The following is an 18517-nucleotide window of genomic DNA, read 5'->3' as shown; positions in this document are numbered from 1 at the left end:
TGGAATATTCACTAAGGTAGACCATACTCTTAGTAAAAAAAACAAATCATAATACGTTAAAAGAATTGCAATTAAAACTTCTAAGCAAATTAGAAACTTGAAATTAAAACTGCTAAGCAACACACACACTGAAAAGTATTGTTTGTATAAAATACGTAATAGAGATCCATTGATTTTGAGGCTAAAGATTATAAATTTCTTCCATCACCATTGTTTTAAAATGTTTCTCTCAAATAACACATTTTAACTAAGATTTTATAATAAGCAAATATTAAACATGAACTTCTAAAATAAATGTATACCATTAAAATGTAAATTTATATAATCTGTTTTCAATGTTAGAGTTCATGTGAAATTTTATTTTTCGGGGGAAAAGAGTGCTATTGCTTAAAAAGAAAGTTTAAAATCTCTGATCAGAGAGATCCATGCCAGTTGGCATATTATAAATTTGTTCTGATTATTGTCAACCATCAAGGGAACGGAAACACCAAAAAATAACAGTAAGAATCACACAACATTGGGAGGTCGAGGTGGGTAGATCACGAGGTCAGGAGATCAAGACCACCCTGCCTAACACAGTGATACCCTGTATCTATTAAAACTACAAAGAATTAGCCAGGTGTGGTGGCACATGCCTGTGGTCCCAGCTACTCAGAAGGCTGAGGCAAGAGTATCACTTGAACCTGGAAGATGGAGGTTGCAGTGAGCTGACATCACACCACTGCATTCCAGCCTGGGTGACAGACCAAGATTCCATCTCAAAAAAAAAAAATTACACAACAGCAGTAGTGACAGCTTTCACTGAATACTTGTTAGGTAATAGATATTGATCTAAGTACTTTCATGCATTTAATTTTTGTTCTTACTTTTCTCCCATTTTACAGGTAAGGAAAATGAAGTTTGAAAAAATTAAATAACTTGCTTGAGATCAGACAGCTAGTAAATGCCAGTGCCAGAATCTGAACCTAATAAAATCATTTCGCCATGCAGTTTTTCACTTTCAAAGTCAGTGTCAGACACACTGGCATTAGATACAAAGACCTCATGATTTCCTTCTTCAGCACTTTGTAAAGTATTTAATTGGTTCTATTTTGCCTTGACTTGAAATTTGCCTCTTCACTGGTCTGTCTTGTTTGATAAGTTCATCAAACATCAAGACTCTTTGTTCATTTTCAAAAAGGATTACAATGATAAGCTTTTATAATTAAGAATATCTCATCAGAGATTTCCTTTACCACAGTTCTCTTGCCTTTATCTTCTAATTATTAGAGATGACTTTTCTGATTTCAAAATTGTATTTCCTTTAAATACAAGTTACAAATTAACTGCTTATAAAAATGCTTTCCTCCCTTCTGAACTGTTACTTAAAGGAACTCTCACTTGCTCTAGCATTTAAAAGCACTAATGATTCAAAATTGCATCATCTATTAAGAATTAGAATTAAATAATTCTATTTAAAATCTTTAATGTTTGGGAGTCAGGGATTGCTTTAGAGCTATCCTAGAGGTGAAATAAAGGACTGCTTAGGCACCACAAAATACTAGATATTAAGATACAAAAAATGAAAATAAAATATGAAGCTAGGTTGGAAATTTCAAGAAAATAGAATGAGTAAAATGCAATGTACATATGAAAATATCGTCTTCCTCTATTATCCCATAGCAAAAGGTAAAGTCATTTTTAGAATCAAATGACCCAGCATCTCTATAGTCCTTTGTCTTCCTCAAAGTGATTTTGAACACATTATCTAATGTTATCCTCCCCCAAAACTATGAGACAGATATTCTTATGATTCTCTTTTACAGATAAGGAAGTAGGGGTTAAGTTAACTGTTCAGCACCACTCAGGAGAACTATCATTTATTAAGTACCTACTATAAGCTGAATACATTTTACATTCAGGATCTTATTTTATCTACATTAACTCTTATAGAAGAGGTATTATTATTCTCATTTTAAAACTAGGGAAACTGAGGATCAAACCAATTAAATGATTTACCCTGAATTACTCAGCTTCTAAGCATTAAAGCTGTGATTTACACATCGGCCAACTTAACTCCAAGTTCCTGGTCTTTTCACTGTCCCATCATCCTCCACAGGAGTAATAATAACATGAAAAGAGGTTATTTTCCATTCTAACACAGCGTCTGCTGCAAACATAAAAGTGTCTTAGTTCCCCAGCAGGTGATTCCTATGTGCAAGTTTTGCAGAGACATATGGCCCACTTACTGGTTCACCTTCTCCTGTGCAGTTACCCCAGGCTGACAAGTCATCAAAGACAAGATGAAGAAAACAACAGCAAACATCTCAGCCAGAAGCCACCGTGCTATATTACCTTGAAGGAATAAAACTATCTATTCAGGAAATTGGAGTAAAAGATGTCTACAGGCTGAGACCTGTAAGATCTATCTGATGTTAGAAACTCACCCAGTTACACACAGATTCGCACAGAACTCACCCGATCCTCTTTCAAATGTGGTTAAATAGTAACCAGGGTATTGATTACCTACATACTCTAAAAATGTTCCCGACACCAAAGGCCACTGCCCTTTAGACCTTTTCAAAAACAATATCCATGTGGTTAAAAAAAGGGAAGATATTTAACCATACCAGCTTAGCAAAGAGGTCTTATTTTCAAAAAGAGACAAAAACCAAACCAAGATGCAGTTCTAGAATTCCTAGTCTTTTTCAGTCTTTTGGAACTTCTGAGGTCAGATCAATCCATTTTGCAACACTGAAACAGGGCTAATATAGATATGTCAACTCAGACATAAAGCAGTCAGGAAAATGGTTAACAGTTACATGAAGGTTCTACTATATATTGCCAAGCAGCTGGAGCCTGAAAAATATGTGTAATTCCATGGACTTTCCACTTTTCATACAGACACTGGGTATCTTTAAGATCCAACATATCTGTTTCTTGAGGGGACCAGATGGCTTAAATAGACATCTCCAGAAGCGTTCTCTAGAATTATAATGTCAATAAAGCCACACATCTGGACTAATGTTGTCATACCTGCATATAATCTCTTACTCTACCAGACATAAATTAAATTAAATTAATAGAGAAGGATGAATAGATAGGTAGGTAAATATATAGATGATGGATAGATACACAGACAATAATTGAATACCTACTACGTGGCAGGCATTTCATATTTCTTATTTAATTTTCATAGCAGGGATATGAGATGGAAATTATGAATTCCATTTTGCAGATGAAGAAACGGAGGCCCAGAGAAGTAAGTAAGTTGCCCAAGGTTGTACAGCTGTCTCAATATCCTTGGGAATATTTAAATTCTCTCATTAGCAGGACTGTCCAGTAGTATATTACCGATCTCAAAATTAGGGGAAATTTTAATGAATGACTTGTATGCTTAAGAAAACATGTTTCTGATTTAAATGCGCAGATTTTTTAAAAGTCGCCAAATTGTTATCATCTTCCTTTTCTCAGAGATTTTAGTAAACTTGACAGAAGTAAATGTGGATTCTGGGTCTTGGGAAGCCGCTGGAGTCTGTGATTTCTGTGTCTCTCTTTCTCCTACCTCTTTTCATTTTGACTCTTGGGTCCTTTTGGCCTCAGTTCTATCCTACCTGGAAAACCACACTTTCTTCTTGCTCCACAATACTACAGCATGACTGGCATTTCATAACGCTTTCACTGAAGATACGGAGGCCAATGGGGGGTGTTCTATCTGGACACCCCAGGGGCAGCTCAGGATGGCACATCGGAAGCCACCTCTTTCTACCAACTTCCCGTCCTTTCCCATCTGTAGTCGAAGTTCCTGACACAGGTCCACAGAACCCCCTGCTTTTCTCATGAGGAGACAGCCTCCCTACAACAGTGTTCTCCAATGGGAGTGATTTTGCCCTCAGGGGATATTTGGCAATGTTCAGAGGTATTTATGGTTATCACAACATAAGGGTTTGTGATACTGGCATCTAGTGGGCGAAGGCCAGGGATGCTGCCACACATCCAGCAATGCCCAGGACAGCTCCTACAACAAGAAACTGTCTGGCCCAAAATATCAATAGTACCTAGGCTGGGAAACACTGCCCCATAGAAAAGCTAGTCTGCCTTCTCCTGATCCCTGAAATATAAGCTACTGGGTCTTCCCTCGTAAAGCAGCTCTTTCTTGAAATGTCTCTGATGCCTTGTCTCCTTATCCCAGCCCTCAATGGCTTCGGGACTCCTCCTTAAACTTTATTACCTCTCCCACCCCAACCCCAACACGGTCCCTTACATTCCACCATATTCTGCTGTCATATTTTCCCTCCAAGCTTCTCTCCTTCATCCTCACTGTCTTTGATCCATGTCAGGGCCTCATCTCTCTGAAGCTCTCATAACCCACTCCTAGTGGGCCTCCACTTCTCACTTCAACCCTCCCTCTGTAGCACTGCTGGATTCATCATCACGAAAACAGTCTCTGACAGCATCACTGTCTTGCTCAGAAAACTGCAATGGCTCCCCCATTTTCTATAAAATTCCTTCATAAATGGGTCTCAGCCCATTTTTGCAGCATTATCAACCACAGCTCTGCAATGGTCCCCGACAGCGTGGTCCAGGTTCCCCTCACCTTCCTCATGCTTTGCTGCTGCTGTGGCTCCGCTCATTCTGGGCCTTCCACCTGAACTACCTTCATCCATCATCTCCTCCCTTTCTGCCTAGCATCCTCTCAAATATCAGATCCATCATGGATCTTTCGCTGGTGGTTCCATTTAAAAGGTATCTCCTTGGAAGTTAAACCTCATAAATGTGCTAGCAGCACTTCTAATTTTTGCTTCATATTCTTCTAGGGGAGCAGGGTGTAACTGGAGAATGAACATTTCTTTAAGTAAGTTGTGCGTCCAATTCTTCTTTATGCTCATCCGTATCACTTAACAATAAATCTTTAACAGGAAACAGTTGTTGATTGAGTGAATAAGCAAATAAGCAATTAAAAATAGATTACGTCCAGGCACGGTGGCTCACGCCTATAATTCCAGCACTTTGGGAGGTCGAAAGGGGCAGATTACGAGGTCAGGAGATGGAGACCATCCTAGCCAACATGGTGAAACCCCGTCTCTACTAAAAATACAAAAATTAGTCAGGTGTGGTGGCGCATGCCTGTAGTCCCAGCTACTTGGGAGGCTGAGGCAGGAGACTCACTTGAACCTGGGAGGTAGAGGTTACAATGAGCCAAGATCAAGCCACTGCACTCCAACCTGGCAACAGAGCAATACTCTGTTGCAAAAAGAAAAAAAAAATAGATTACTATTTCAGAATACTTTCAGGTATATTTTCTCATTTAATTCTCAAAATAATCTTGTGATAAAAATCAGTATCCTATCCTGCGCAACATGGTGAAACCCCATCACCATAAAAAATACAAAAATTAGCCAGGCATGGTGGTGTGCACTTGTAATCCTTGCTACTTGGGAGGCTGAGGTGGCAGAGGTTGTAGTGAGCTGAGATCACACCACTGCACTCCTGCCTGAGTGACAGAGCCAGACCCTATCTCAAAAAAAAAAATATATATATATATATGTATATTACATATACATATGTATATTACATATATATATATTACATATACATATGTATATTACATATATATATATTACATATACATATGTATATTACATATATGTATATATATAAATCATTATCCTGAAGAGAATCTTGAGAGTCAGAGAGATAGTGATTAAAGGGGAAAATGAAACTAAGATGTTTGGAATCTCAGGCCCAGTGCCTGTCATCTTATGTGTCTATTCAATCTTCACAGCAATTGTGCAAGGTCAGTAATAGTAATGCAGTTTTGAAAATGAGGATATTGAAATTCAGAGTGGTTAAGCAATTTGCCTGCAGTCACACAGCAGGTGAATCTTGGAGTCATGGATTTATAATCTGTCCAGCTGCAAAACTTCAGATCTTTTTGGTCCGGTGCAACTGCTAAGTGGTATATCAGGACGAAGACCTGGGTCTTCTAGCTCCAACTCTAATTATCTATTATGCCACACCATAGAATGAACATAACTTTTAGGGGACAAATAAAGTAAAATCATCATGGGATGAAATCAAAGGAGAAAAGCTAATAAGAAATGGGAGTGTTTAGTGCCTTTATGAGGGTGTGTGAGTGTGTGTGTGCATGTGTGCATGTGTGCATGTACGCACTGGATGGGAGAGGGGCATCTATCTGCTTTCAGCCCAAATGTTCTAAGATGAATGGGAAACGCCACAAAATTGTTAGGTTTGCACATGTGGATTCCACCTTAATTGTAGCGTTTTGTTATCAAAGATAGATAGTTATAAAATACCATGCAGAACAGACAGTGAGATGGCAATTCATTCTGAAAACACATTGCCTCTCTTAGGGAAACACTTTTCACTATCTAAGTCAGTCTGTGAGTTATGACCTCAGAATGGAACATGTCCTGTGTTTCCTCAGACTTCTCCCACAGGGTGACATCCAGATCTGCTCTCTGCAAAGCTTTAAGAAGCTCTACACCACATTCGCTCTGTGCTGGCCCTGCGTTTGCCCAATCCAAATAGGAGAGCTAAATTCTGCAAATCTAGTGCAAATGGAGGCAGCGTGGTGGAATGGAAAAAACACAGCTTTACATCAGAAAGTGCCACTAACCCTTTATTGTCTCCTAGCCTTGGTTTCATCATCTGCAAAATGGATAAAATAATACCTAACAGGATAAGATTAAGCACTAAATGAGGATATTTCATCTAAAGATATTTAAGTATCTAAAATGAAGTTATTTAAACACTACATGAAGAAATCTATTCACAACTGGGCATTTTGAGCAGCTGTTGCTGCTTTATTCAAACAATGCTCCCCCTTCTCACAATCTATTTTTCTCCATTCATATGCATGAAAGCTTTCATTTAAGTACCAAGAAAGGAGAAAGTGGAAGAAAGGAGGGATCTGGCAAAGAGACCATTGGAGGGAGGATGTGAGAAATCTGTGTCCTGTTTCCTTGGACTGATTGTGAGCCCCTCTGGCAGGATGATGCAACCAGCAGAAACTAATGGAATGACTCCAGCTGTAGATCCCAGGTGGCAACCTGGTAGAAAGGCCCCTTCTGCCCAAGTTCCAGTACCATTATGGTACCTCAAGGGTTGAAAACTTTGAGACCAACTCAAAGTAGCAACTTCAATGTGAACGTGGCCAATGTCACCATGGTCATAGAAGGCATAAAGTTTCTCTGCAGCCGACTGATTGGTAGTTCAACATGGCTGGCTGAACATGTAGTTTTGTGGGTTTGCTTAAGATATCTCTCTGGGGGCTGTGTATGTATGTGTATATGTGTGGGTGGGTGGGTGGGAATACTGGGTGATGATATTCTGCTCCCTCACTGGAGAAGCCTGCAAAATATTCAGCACAGTACCTGGTAAAAAGTCTGCAATTAGCAAACGAGCATCTCTTGTCCACTGCCTTCCCCATCCTCCCTTCTTCACCTTTTGTAAGATTACATGTCTATTATATCTGTTTTTCCTCCTGATTGCCTCATCAGTCCCTGGTAGCAGCCAACAGACATTAGCAGTGAGTTTTCGGTTAGAAATGAAGTGGGGCTGGTTTAAGTAATTGGTCTCAATCAGAGGCTTAACAATGAATGGGCTAATGCATGCTTACTGCTCCCCACTTTGTACTGAAGCATTGTATTTGCATTTAAGGGGGTTGGATGAGAGGGAGTCAGTGTCTGGCTCATTAGAGTAGAAATTAAAGACCTTTTCTCAAATAGGCATTCAGCATTGTAAGCAGCTCTGCACAAATCTGGGTGGTCCTTTGAAAAATCTGTGTTGTAATTTGGCTGCAATAAAAACAGAGTTAATTTTGAACCTGAGCAAATTCTCCAGGCCTCATCCACCCTTCAATTGTCTCTTTCTCTGTGATGCCTTCACTCAAAACTTGGTGCAGCATAGCACTCTTTGTTCCCACAGTGCCCGGCCATACCACTCACTTTAAAAGACCACTGACTTGATGGTTCATCCTTCATCCTGCTTGTGATTTCTGTGAACTTCCGGAAGGCAGGACCGTGCCTGGCCCAGAATCTTTGTGAACCAGATACATGAGAGTCAGTGAGTGAAGCTAGCTCTCCATAGCCAGGCCACCTTCATCTGCCCCTGGTGTAAGCAATAAGGGAGAACGCTGCATGCAGAGATGTTAAGCACAATACTAAAGCCCACTAGAAGACGGCTGGCTTTGTGTGATCACCATGAGCAGGCAATTCTAAACAATGTTCCTGGTCACGTCACCTTTTCCCACAGTTTCCAGCCTTCCATCCCTTCCCAGCACCACACTGAGATGCCTGTTACTTTCTGTTCTCCTGCTACCCCGTGAGCTTCTTGAAGGAAAAGACCATGATTTAAATCATCTCTGTATTTCCACTGCTGACACATAGTAGATGCATGTTTTACACAGTTATAGGAAGATTTCAGCTTTTAAGTCCAAACATAACTGGATTGAAATCTCAACACAGCCACAAACCAGTCTTGCAACTTTGGGCAAGTTGTTTTACCACTATGCCTTCATCACTCCCCCATCTGGTGGGTTTCATGATTATTGGGTTTATAAATATATATAAGTGTGTGTATGCATACGGATATATATCATATATGCACACACAGTACCTAACTGATGTTTAGTGAGTTGACCTGAATGAGCAAGCATTTCCAGGCAAAATCATAATGAATGTTGTTTTTCTTTGTAAACGTCTCACTTCCCACCTGATATGGTTTAACTCCATGTCCCCACCCAAATCTCATCTTGAATTGTACTCCCATAATTCCCACATGTTGTGGGAGGGACGTGGTGGAAGATAATTTGAATCATAGAGGCAGTCTTTCCCATACTGTTCTCGTGATAATGACTAAGTCTCATGAGATCTGATGGTTTTATCAGGGGGTTCCACTTTTGCATCTTCTTAATTTTTCTCTTGCCACCACCATGTAAGAAGTGCCTTTCACCTCCCACCGCGATTCTGAGGCCTCCCTAGCCATGTGGAACTGTAAGTTCAATTAAACCTCTTTTTCTTCCCAGTCTCAGGTATGTCTTTATCAGCAGTGTGGAAACAGACTAATGCAGTAAATGGGTACCAGTAGAGTGGGGTGTTGTTGAAAAGATACCTGAAAATGTGGAAATGACTTTGGAACTGGGTAACAGGCAGAGGTTGGAACAGTTTGGAGGGCCCAGAAAGAAACAGGAAAATATGGGAAAGTTTGGAACTTTCTAGAGACTTGTTGAATGGCTTTCACAAAAAGCCTGATAGCAATGTGGGCAATAAGGTCCAGGCAAGGTGGTCTTGGATGGAGGTGAGAAACTTGTTGAGAACTGGAGCAAAGGTGACTCTTGTTATGTTTTAGTGAAGAGACTGGAAGGATTTGGCCCTAGGGATATATGGAACTTTAAACTTGAGAGAGATTATTTCGGGTATCTAGCAGAAGAAATTTTATATGTATTTTAGGCATCTTTATATTGTCAGCCCATGAGTATTTGCAGTTTAAATGAGACCCTTAAAGAAACTGTAGCCTTTAAGCCTCAGACCAATAGTGACCCAATGGAGTGATCAGTCAGAACATGAGCTGTGGGACAGCTGACAAGTTTTTCGCTATTATGTTATAGTCAGTGATATAATGCACATGGCAATCAGTTATTGCATTCATTACATTGAGGCTTAGGGTTAGGCACTGTGATGGGTATTGAACACTCAGAGATGAAGAGAACACAGCCCCTGCCCAACACCATGCCATGCCTAGGGGTGAGTGTGTCATGGAGAGCTGCAAAGGGCCAAGTCGGGAGCAGCCACCAATGGCTGCTGATGTGAGGCTCAGGCTTGGAAGGAAGCAGGAGGAAGGGGATAGGACCTTGGTTGATGGAGAAGTTGCTTTAAACAGAGAGAGGAAGAAAGAGCAAGCATCCCAGACACTGGGAACAGAATGAGCAAATCCAGGAAGTTATCGAAGAGCATGGCCATCTTGGGGCTCAACCAGCTATCTGGAGGGCTAGAACCAAGTATACCATGGGAAAGATTGGCAGAAGAACAGGCAAAGCCACATCTAGCCACCTCGGGTTTTGTGGGGTTTTTTTGTTTTTGTTTTTGTTTTTTTGTTAAGACTCAGATATGTATTTCATCCCTAAGGACACAGAGGCACAACTGAATGAATTGAAGCTCTGGAGCATCCTGATCAGACTTATACTTTGCACTCTGGGGTCATCTTGGAGGATGCACTGAGGGGAGGGGATCTGGGAGTTAGGTTTGGAGGCAGAGAAATCAGCTTAGAGACTAACTCCTAGGACCTGGAACACCATGCACCTGCCATGTAGGGGAAAGCCCTTGGGGGTTCCCCAGAGGGAACTCAGAACCTCCAGAGTCAGGCACCTGGATTCTTATGCCAACCTATATCAAAACCACATTGCGTGAACTTGGAACTGTCATTTAACTTCTCTGGACTTCAGTGTCCACACCTGAGGGCTAGCTTATCTCCACTGCCTCCTCCAGTGTGCAAGCTTAGGCTTATATAATCCTTATCTCAGAAATTCTTCTTAGAACTGCAGGACCAGGAAGCAAATTTACACACATGCACACACACACACACACACACCATTCAAGTCTGTTTTCATACTTTTATTCAAGATTCGTCTTCCCATGAGACACTCTGGGCTGCCAGGCTGTAATTAGACTTCCTCCCAGGCTGTGTGGAGTGAGAGGCAGAGCTGGATTAGCCCACTGTAAACAAATTTGGTCAGTTCTCTCCTCACCAGCCTCGTTCTGGTCGAGTGGATTTCAGCAGCTCCAGAGTGAATGTTAATGCCCCCATGTACACAGTTGCAAGAAAAACACTAACCGTGCATTTTTGCCTCTATTTCTTGAGAATGCTCTGGGTCTCACTTTTCAAAGGTCTTTGTAACGTAGCACTAGGCAGTAGGGGGTGTCATGGCAGGGAAGCCGTGCAAAAAGACTAGGAAGACCTTAAGGCAGGAGGTAGGGCACCTGGGTTTCAAGGCAAGCTCAGCCGCTAATTGTCTTTGTAACCTTGCAAAAGTCACTTTAGCTCTCCGAGCCTTGGATATCACGACTGTAAAATGAGGCTAAGCACACCTGCCTCGCAGGCCTGCTGGAAAGAGTAATTGAAATAATGTACATGAGAGTCTTTGGTAACACTCTGTTGACAAGTGGCCCCGCATCAAGGCTCACACGCTCAGCCGTCCACTGCATAGGATTAGGGAGTCAGGGCAGGTATAGTGCATCAGGAGAGCTTGGTGCAAAATTCTCGTCAGCATCACCATTGTAGCAAACAGGAGAGGTCCAGACCAGATGCCCATGAACTGCCCTCTGTTGAAAATTGCCCTGAAATTGAATGTAGTCATTCAATCCGTAAAAGAAGAGAAAGGAGAACTAACATTTATTAAGCACGTGTGCTTTTCCTGCCTTCCCTACAGTAGCTTTAGGTGGGAATTCTTATGCCCAATCCAAAAAAGAGGAAACTGAGGCCAAAAGGAGGCAGGAAGGAGAGAGGATTTGAGGCCAAGTTAACCTGACCTCCAAGTCTGCCTAGTCCCCTGTCTTTGACATTACAAGAGATCAATGCCAGATTTAGATGACAGACAGATGCAAAATAGGTTATGAAGAAAACAAATGATATATTTGTCGGGGGGCACTACTCATCTTTTCAGAGTGGCCTCAGGAAGGAGGGATTCATGTCATAAATTATATGCATCATGAAGGCCGGGGCTGTTTGCTCACGGTGGTACCCCAGCAGCAAGCACACTGCCTGGCATAGAGCAGGCACGCAATCATTACATGTTGAATGAATGAATCAATGAGCCCTGTGAGGCTCGTAATCATCCCCTTAGCTTTTTCTGGCTGATCACAGATAGTGAGAAAGGACAAGAAAGTCATTCACATAAATTTTCCAAGGAATTTGCACACATTTGTTGTACCAATTGTGTCCATTTCTACCGTGGTATAACAAACCGTCTAAAAACTCGGTGGCTGGAAACAACAGTGGCTTATTATTTCTCAGGTTTCTGTGAAGGTCGTTCAGCTGAGAGCTAAACTGGGGCTGGGACATGAAAGACGGCCTCTCATCAGGCGGGGATTCTTGCCACGTGGCCTGTCATCATTCAGTAGTCTAGCTGAAGCTTATTTACAGCATAGCAGCTGACTCCCAAAAGAGAATTATTCTGCTTCTGTCACACTTGTCAATGTCCCACTGGCGAAAGCAACGTGCAGGCCAACCCCAGGATCAGTGTGGAAGGGGGCCATCCAAGGGTGTGAATATGAGGAAGTGTGGTTCGTTGAGGCCAATTGGCCACTTCAGTCTTCATGAGCAATTCATAATAATGAATTCATATTTATGAAGCTCTTAAGAAAGTGCCTACACTTAATTGGTAATACCTAAGTATTAGAAATACCTAATTATTATTAATAGCCAATTATAGTATATTGTTATTAAAGTTATTAACTTCCTTACTGCCACTGCTTTTATTTTATCGAATATGAAATAAGGACCCCCCAGGCTTGGGAAGCTCTGGTGTAGCCCTCAGACTCTGAGCATGTTATCGCTCTGTGTTACCGAAACTACAGTTGTGTTTCAGTAGATGAGTTGGCAACAAACATAAAGCTGGAGGCTTCCTCCTCCTCTTCCCTCCTCATTTCCTTTTACTTAGTTACCTTAACCTGGGCATGTGTTTTGCTTGTTCTCAGAAGTGGCACTGGAACCTAAAGGAGGATTGCTCAATTCACTGAACAAGCATTTTTCTGAGCCCATCATGGTCATCTCTTTCCTTTTCCAGAGATCCATTTGAAGATGAACATGGGACTCAGTCCTGGTGGATAAGATGCAGAGGAACATCTTTTGGGTAAGTTCTATGGAAAGCTACCACTCTGGTGGAAACAAAGAGATGTACAGGGAGAATCCTCATTTCCCTTCATGTTTTTGAACATAGTCATGTGAGATCATGAAACTTGGAGGTGCCCTTTTACGTCTCTGTTATCATCATAAAAATCATATGCTTCAGGTATCCCTCTATCCCAGAGGAAAAGAGACACATGGAACAGAAGGGCCCAGCAAACCTGCATACCTTCAGCCTGAATTAGCATCGCTTGGTCAAATCCAGACTCAATCAGCTGACCCTCCACCTGCAATAGCCTGAAAACAGGCTGCTCAGCCAGCCACAGATCTGAGAAAGAGTGTGGTCTAAACCCCTAGGTGCTGGAATAAGTGTTAGACAGTCTTACTGTATCAATAGCTCACCCATGCAGCCTTATATTCCCCAGTCTGCTGACCACTGAGCTGCAGAATGTGAGGTCTCAGCCCAGGACCACCTTGACATGGAGGGGAACGTTGTAAGAAAGTTCTTAAAAGAGGCCTCTTGGAGTTTGGGAACTTATAAAAGCACAGAAACTGGTGCCTACTTCTCTTCTGGTTTCTGAAGGCAGGACACTTGATGAAGTAGCCCACACAAGGAGGGTTAAGAAGGGACCATAGAGTGCTATGGTTAGGGCAAGGAGGTTAAAATACTAGAGCGAGTTTAGCCACATTGCTGAAAGCGACCAGAAAGCTGTGGACTTACCAATAAGATATGGGAAAGTGGATTTAGATAGAGCTTAGCTGAAGGCAGTGACTGGAAAATAAATAAAACTGTATCTGGTTTGTGGCCCCAGTTTGAACTGTTCAGTAAGCCTGTTCCACTTACTATTTCTCTTTGCCTAAAAAATTCAGCGCCGTCTTCAAAGTGGAGATTTGATTGTGCACTCTTTCATGTGAACCATCAACAAAATTGTGGGCACTCGTCTCAATACGGCTCCTTTTCTGTTTATATTTTTTATTTCCTTGTTTTGTGCAGATAAATTGTTTATACACCAGGCTCTTGCAGAAGAAATCTTTCACAGGGCATTTGTATACATAATTCAGACCTTCTCATCTCCAAGCTTATAGAAACTTCCAAAGATTGTTAGTTGAGTGTGATTAACACTGTTGTTGCTAAAATTAAAATTATTAATGGCAGCAGCTACCATTTCCTGAGCACTTTCTACATGTCTGTCTCTGTGGAAATGCCCTGACTATAATTTATCCAATCGTTATACCAGCCTATGAGGTGGATACTATTATCGCATGCTATCCCAACAATAATAAAGTAGCATCTGCCTGGCACTGCCTCTGCATCAGGCAATGAAGCAAGCTCTGTACATGCATTGCCTCGGTGCTTTCTACAACAACTGCATCAGCTGGGATGATTATTTTCCTACTTACCAGGGTGAGAAAGCTGAGGATACTGTGGGTGAGAGGACATTCCCAAAACCACATAGTCAAGAAGAGACGATGTCTGGATTTGAACCCTCGTCTGCCTACTTTTTTTTTTTGAGATAGAGTCCCACTCTGTTGCCCAGGCTGGAGTGCAGTGGCATGATCTCAGCTCACTGCAGCCTCCCAGGTTCAAGCAATTCTCCTGCCTCAGCCTCCTGAGTAGTTGGGACCACAGGTGCACGCCACCACACCTCGCTAATTTTTTGTAGTTTGGTAGAGACGGGGTTTCACTGTGTTGCCCAGGCTGGTCTCGAACTCCTGAGCTCAGGCAATCTGCCCACCTTGCCTCCCAAAGTGCTGGATTACAGGCATCAGCCACCGCACCCAGCCTGGTCTGCCTACTTCTAAGCCCATATTACTTCTATTTCATCTTTGACTCTCAGAAACTGAAACTGCATGGCCACCCACCCCTGATGCTCTTTTGGCTACAATGTAGATTCATCTAATTATCCTCTCTAGAAATTTTCTCTAGCTCCAAAAGCTGGATTGCTACATGTTGGTGTAATCCCATGTGGGTGAAATCTGGTGGCTTCAGAGCAAAGGTAAGCACAAAAGGAAAGGGAAAGTCTCATGACTTTTGGTTAATGTGCAGCTAGTAGCTCCCTTTCCCAGCTTTTGCCTCAGAGACCAAGCTGTCACTAGCCCTGGGGCAGAGGGTGCCTCTCACTGCTGATGCTGGGGCCTGGATTGGGAAGCAGCCAACAGATGTTAACAAAAGAAACAAACACACATTATTCTTTCACAAAACTTGTACAGTTTACAAATCTCTTTCATTTACTTCGAGTCTGGCATTCATGCTGTGAAATAAATATCATATGCCAAATGTATTCTCATATTGATGACCTAGTATATGCCAGGCATTTTGCCAGACAATTTCAAATACGGTAAATTATTTAAATCCCACGAAGACCTGTGAAGCACAGATTATTATTCCCATTTTAAGGAAAAGGGAAGTAAGGTTCTGAATAATGTAAAGACATACTCACTGCCACCCACAAAATCAGTGGCAGAGTCTACATTGGAAGCCAGAACAACTAGTGGTAAAGCCTGTGCTTAGTCCACGGCAGGAGGCTGCTACAAGACACCCCCCTGCCCATCAGACTGACTTAGCAGCTCAGCTTCTACTAAACACCACTGCTCTGATGGTTTAAGTGCGTCTATCCCACCACTGTAAGTGGAAGCAGAGGACATGTCTCTTTAGTGGACAGGACTTCTGATTAGAAGAGCTTTATCTGAGGAACTGCACCCCAGGAGCCTCACTGGCATCTCAACCTGACTAAATGGCAAGATTCTGGACCTGGAGCCTGAACCTAACACCATAATGGGGTGAGGCTTTTGGGGGATATTGGGACGCAGTGGATATAGTTGGCATGTAGAATAAATGTAATTAATTTGAAGCCAGAGGGCACGCTGTGGCATGGCAGTTTTAAAACAGAATCCTGGCCAGGCACAGTGGCTCATGCCTGTAATCCCAGCACTTTGGGAGGCTGAGGTGGGCAGATCACAAGGTCAGAAGATCGAGGCCATCCTGGCCAACATGGTGAGACCCCCATCTCTACTAAAAATACAAAAATTAGCTGGGCATGGTGGCGTGTACCTGTAATCCCAGCTACTCGGGAGACTGAGGCAGGAGAATCGCTTGAACCAGGGAGTCAGAGGTTGCAGTGAGCCAAGAACACGCCACTGCACTCAAGCCTGGTGATAGAATGGCTCCATCTCAAAAAAACAACAACAAAAACAAAAACAAAACAAAAGATCCTAAAACTAATTGATATTCCTCCCTTTAATGTCCCCTGCCCTTGAATTTAGGCTTGAATTTGAGACTCCATCTCAAAAAAACAAAACAAAACAAAAGATCGTAAAACTAATTGATATTCCTCTCCTTAATGTCCCCTGCCCTTGAATTTAGGCTTGAATTTGAGAGTCCATCTCAAAAAAACAAAACAAAACAAAAGATCCTGAAACTAATTGATATTCCTCTCCTTAATGTCCCCTGCCCTTGAATTTAGGCTCTGGGACTTCTTGGCCAATAAAATGTGGCAGAAGTAGTACTGTGCCAGCTTCCAGGTCCAGACTTTAATAAATGGACAGCTTCTATTTATATCTCTCATGACACTTGCTCTTCTAATCCAGCAACCATACAGTGAGGAAGCATAAGCTGCTCTGGGAACAGACCAGTGTGGAAAGTGATATGGACTTTTCACACTGGTGGAAGGAGGCAGAGAAATACTGGGTAGAAGAGCGTGGGTCCCTGGCAAGGGTTCCTCCCTCAAGCCTGGACCCATGACCCTAAATGAGAACTTCACATCCTCATTTTCCTGCCTGAACATTGCCTTTTTCAAAACCACACTGACCCCCCAGCCCCCTACCCTGAACCCATAAAAATCCCAAGCTCCACTGGTGAAAGAGCAAAGTAGAGAGAAGAGAAGAAGCAGTCAGATGTAGAAGAAAGGCAGCTTGACTTAGAGGGACAGCCTGACTGGGGGACTTTACAAAAGAGTTCAGTCAGGGACAGCTGAACTCCAGGAAAAGATTATATTCCCGCTCCATCCCCCTTCCAGCTCCCTTTCCCACTGAGAGCCACTTCCACCGCTCAATAAAACCCTCTGCATTCACCACCCTTCAATTCGTTTGCATAACCTGATTCTTCCTGGACACCAGACAAGAACTGGGGTACCAAAAGGACAGGACAGAAAAGGCTGTCACCTTGACTCTCCACTGAGATGGTAAACACTTAGCTATTCATGGACAGCAAATGTTAAAAGAGTACTGATTGTAACATACACCCTCTGGGACTCCAGGGGTCCAGACAGCCCTTTCTGGGCAGCAGAGCTAAAAGAACATTGTAATGCACTTGAACCCTGATGTGGGGCTGCACAGAGCCTGATCCCACCAGAGAGGAGCAACTGACCTGTTCCAGCATTCATTTGCTTGGGCTCCTGCACCCACTCACCTGTGAGCTCCCCCTCCCATGAGGGGTTCAGAGCTGCAGGCTGAGTAAATGAGCCACGCCTTCACAAGTCACACAGAGGGGTCAAGGGAAATATCCCATCTCAAAAGGAACTGACAAGAAGTTTGCTAGCCATGCAAATGAGCCATCTTGAAAAAGGTTCCCAGAAAAGCCACCCAGCCAATGTTGCATAGAGAAGGAACAAGGTGTCCCCACTGAGACTTAACCTAATTGCAGCTTCGTGAGCAAAATGAGAAATTGTTTTATTTTAAGCCGCTAGGTTTTGAAATGGTTAGTTATACCACAATAGATAACCACAAGAGAGGAAAATCTAACATTTGTGGAGCCTATGCCATACAGCAAGGTCATTATATTGACAAGCACTCTGAGTTCCATTAGTAATCCATGTAAACAGATGAAGAAACTGAGGCTCAGACAGGACAAGTGAATTTCTTGAAATTTCATACCCAGTAAGTGGATCAGCATGAATCTGAATTCTGCCTGGCTGAGGACTCCAATCTCCAGCTTTATCTACTAAACCACAGGGTAGTGATACAGACTCTACTTCTCCCCAGCTTCCAGCTACCTGTTAACCTGTTTTTAGGAAGATCACATTGGGCCTCTAAGTACAAAGCAAGCATATTGGCTCATTTTGTTCTTAGACTGCATGATACGTATTTGGAAATAAATACATTCAGGTGTGAATTCCAGCCACAACTCCAGGGAGTGTCTCCATGGGTAGAGTACTACTTAGTCAGCTGAGCACCTTTATGGCTGCATTTCCTTGGGCTCATTACTTGATTTCTCTCAGACTCAGTTACCTCATTTGTAAGACGAGAACTTCATAGAACTTTTGTAAGAATCTAATGAGAAAATGTTATGTAAATGACTTAACACAGCACCTAACCCATAGTAAATATTCAGCAATTGAGTGTCCCTTTTATTGAGGGTTTAGGCTTAGAATCTAAGTTTTCTTGGTTCATCCCCCCATCGCCAAAAAAGAGAGCCTCATGAAGTCCCAATGGAGCAGATGCATCCCATTCCTGAGCATCATTTATTTTTACTTGTCCCAAAAGATTTTGCTCTTTTTTTGCCACTGCTCCTCCAGTCCCTCCGGACAAGGACAAGAATGAATCTCCAACACAACCGGTAAGCTTTGCTCACAAATTCCTCCTTCACGACTGACTGAGCCCTGACACTGGAAAGAAACACTCCGTTGAATCATGCAAATCCCCACTCATCTTCAAATTGGGTGCTGGAGTGCCTCAA

General features: G+C 42.4%; 1 protein-coding gene across 1 annotated transcript in view; it reads right to left on the bottom strand.

The window, feature by feature from the left end:
- C8A (complement C8 alpha chain) overlaps positions 1-2438 on the bottom strand; it is a 63183-nt gene extending 60745 nt beyond the window's left edge. The window contains exon 1 of the mRNA XM_017543993.2: positions 2229-2438. Within this exon, the coding sequence (XP_017399482.1) occupies positions 2229-2305 (77 nt within the window). The 5' untranslated portion in view covers positions 2306-2438. The remainder of the gene's footprint in view (positions 1-2228) is intronic.
- Between the last annotated feature and the right edge of the window lie 16079 nt (positions 2439-18517).

This window comes from Cebus imitator, unplaced genomic scaffold (genome assembly GCF_001604975.1).
Source record: "Cebus imitator isolate Cc_AM_T3 unplaced genomic scaffold, Cebus_imitator-1.0 Scaffold163, whole genome shotgun sequence".
Lineage (NCBI taxonomy): Eukaryota > Metazoa > Chordata > Mammalia > Primates > Cebidae > Cebus > Cebus imitator.
This window is presented reverse-complemented; position numbering and strand designations above follow the sequence as displayed.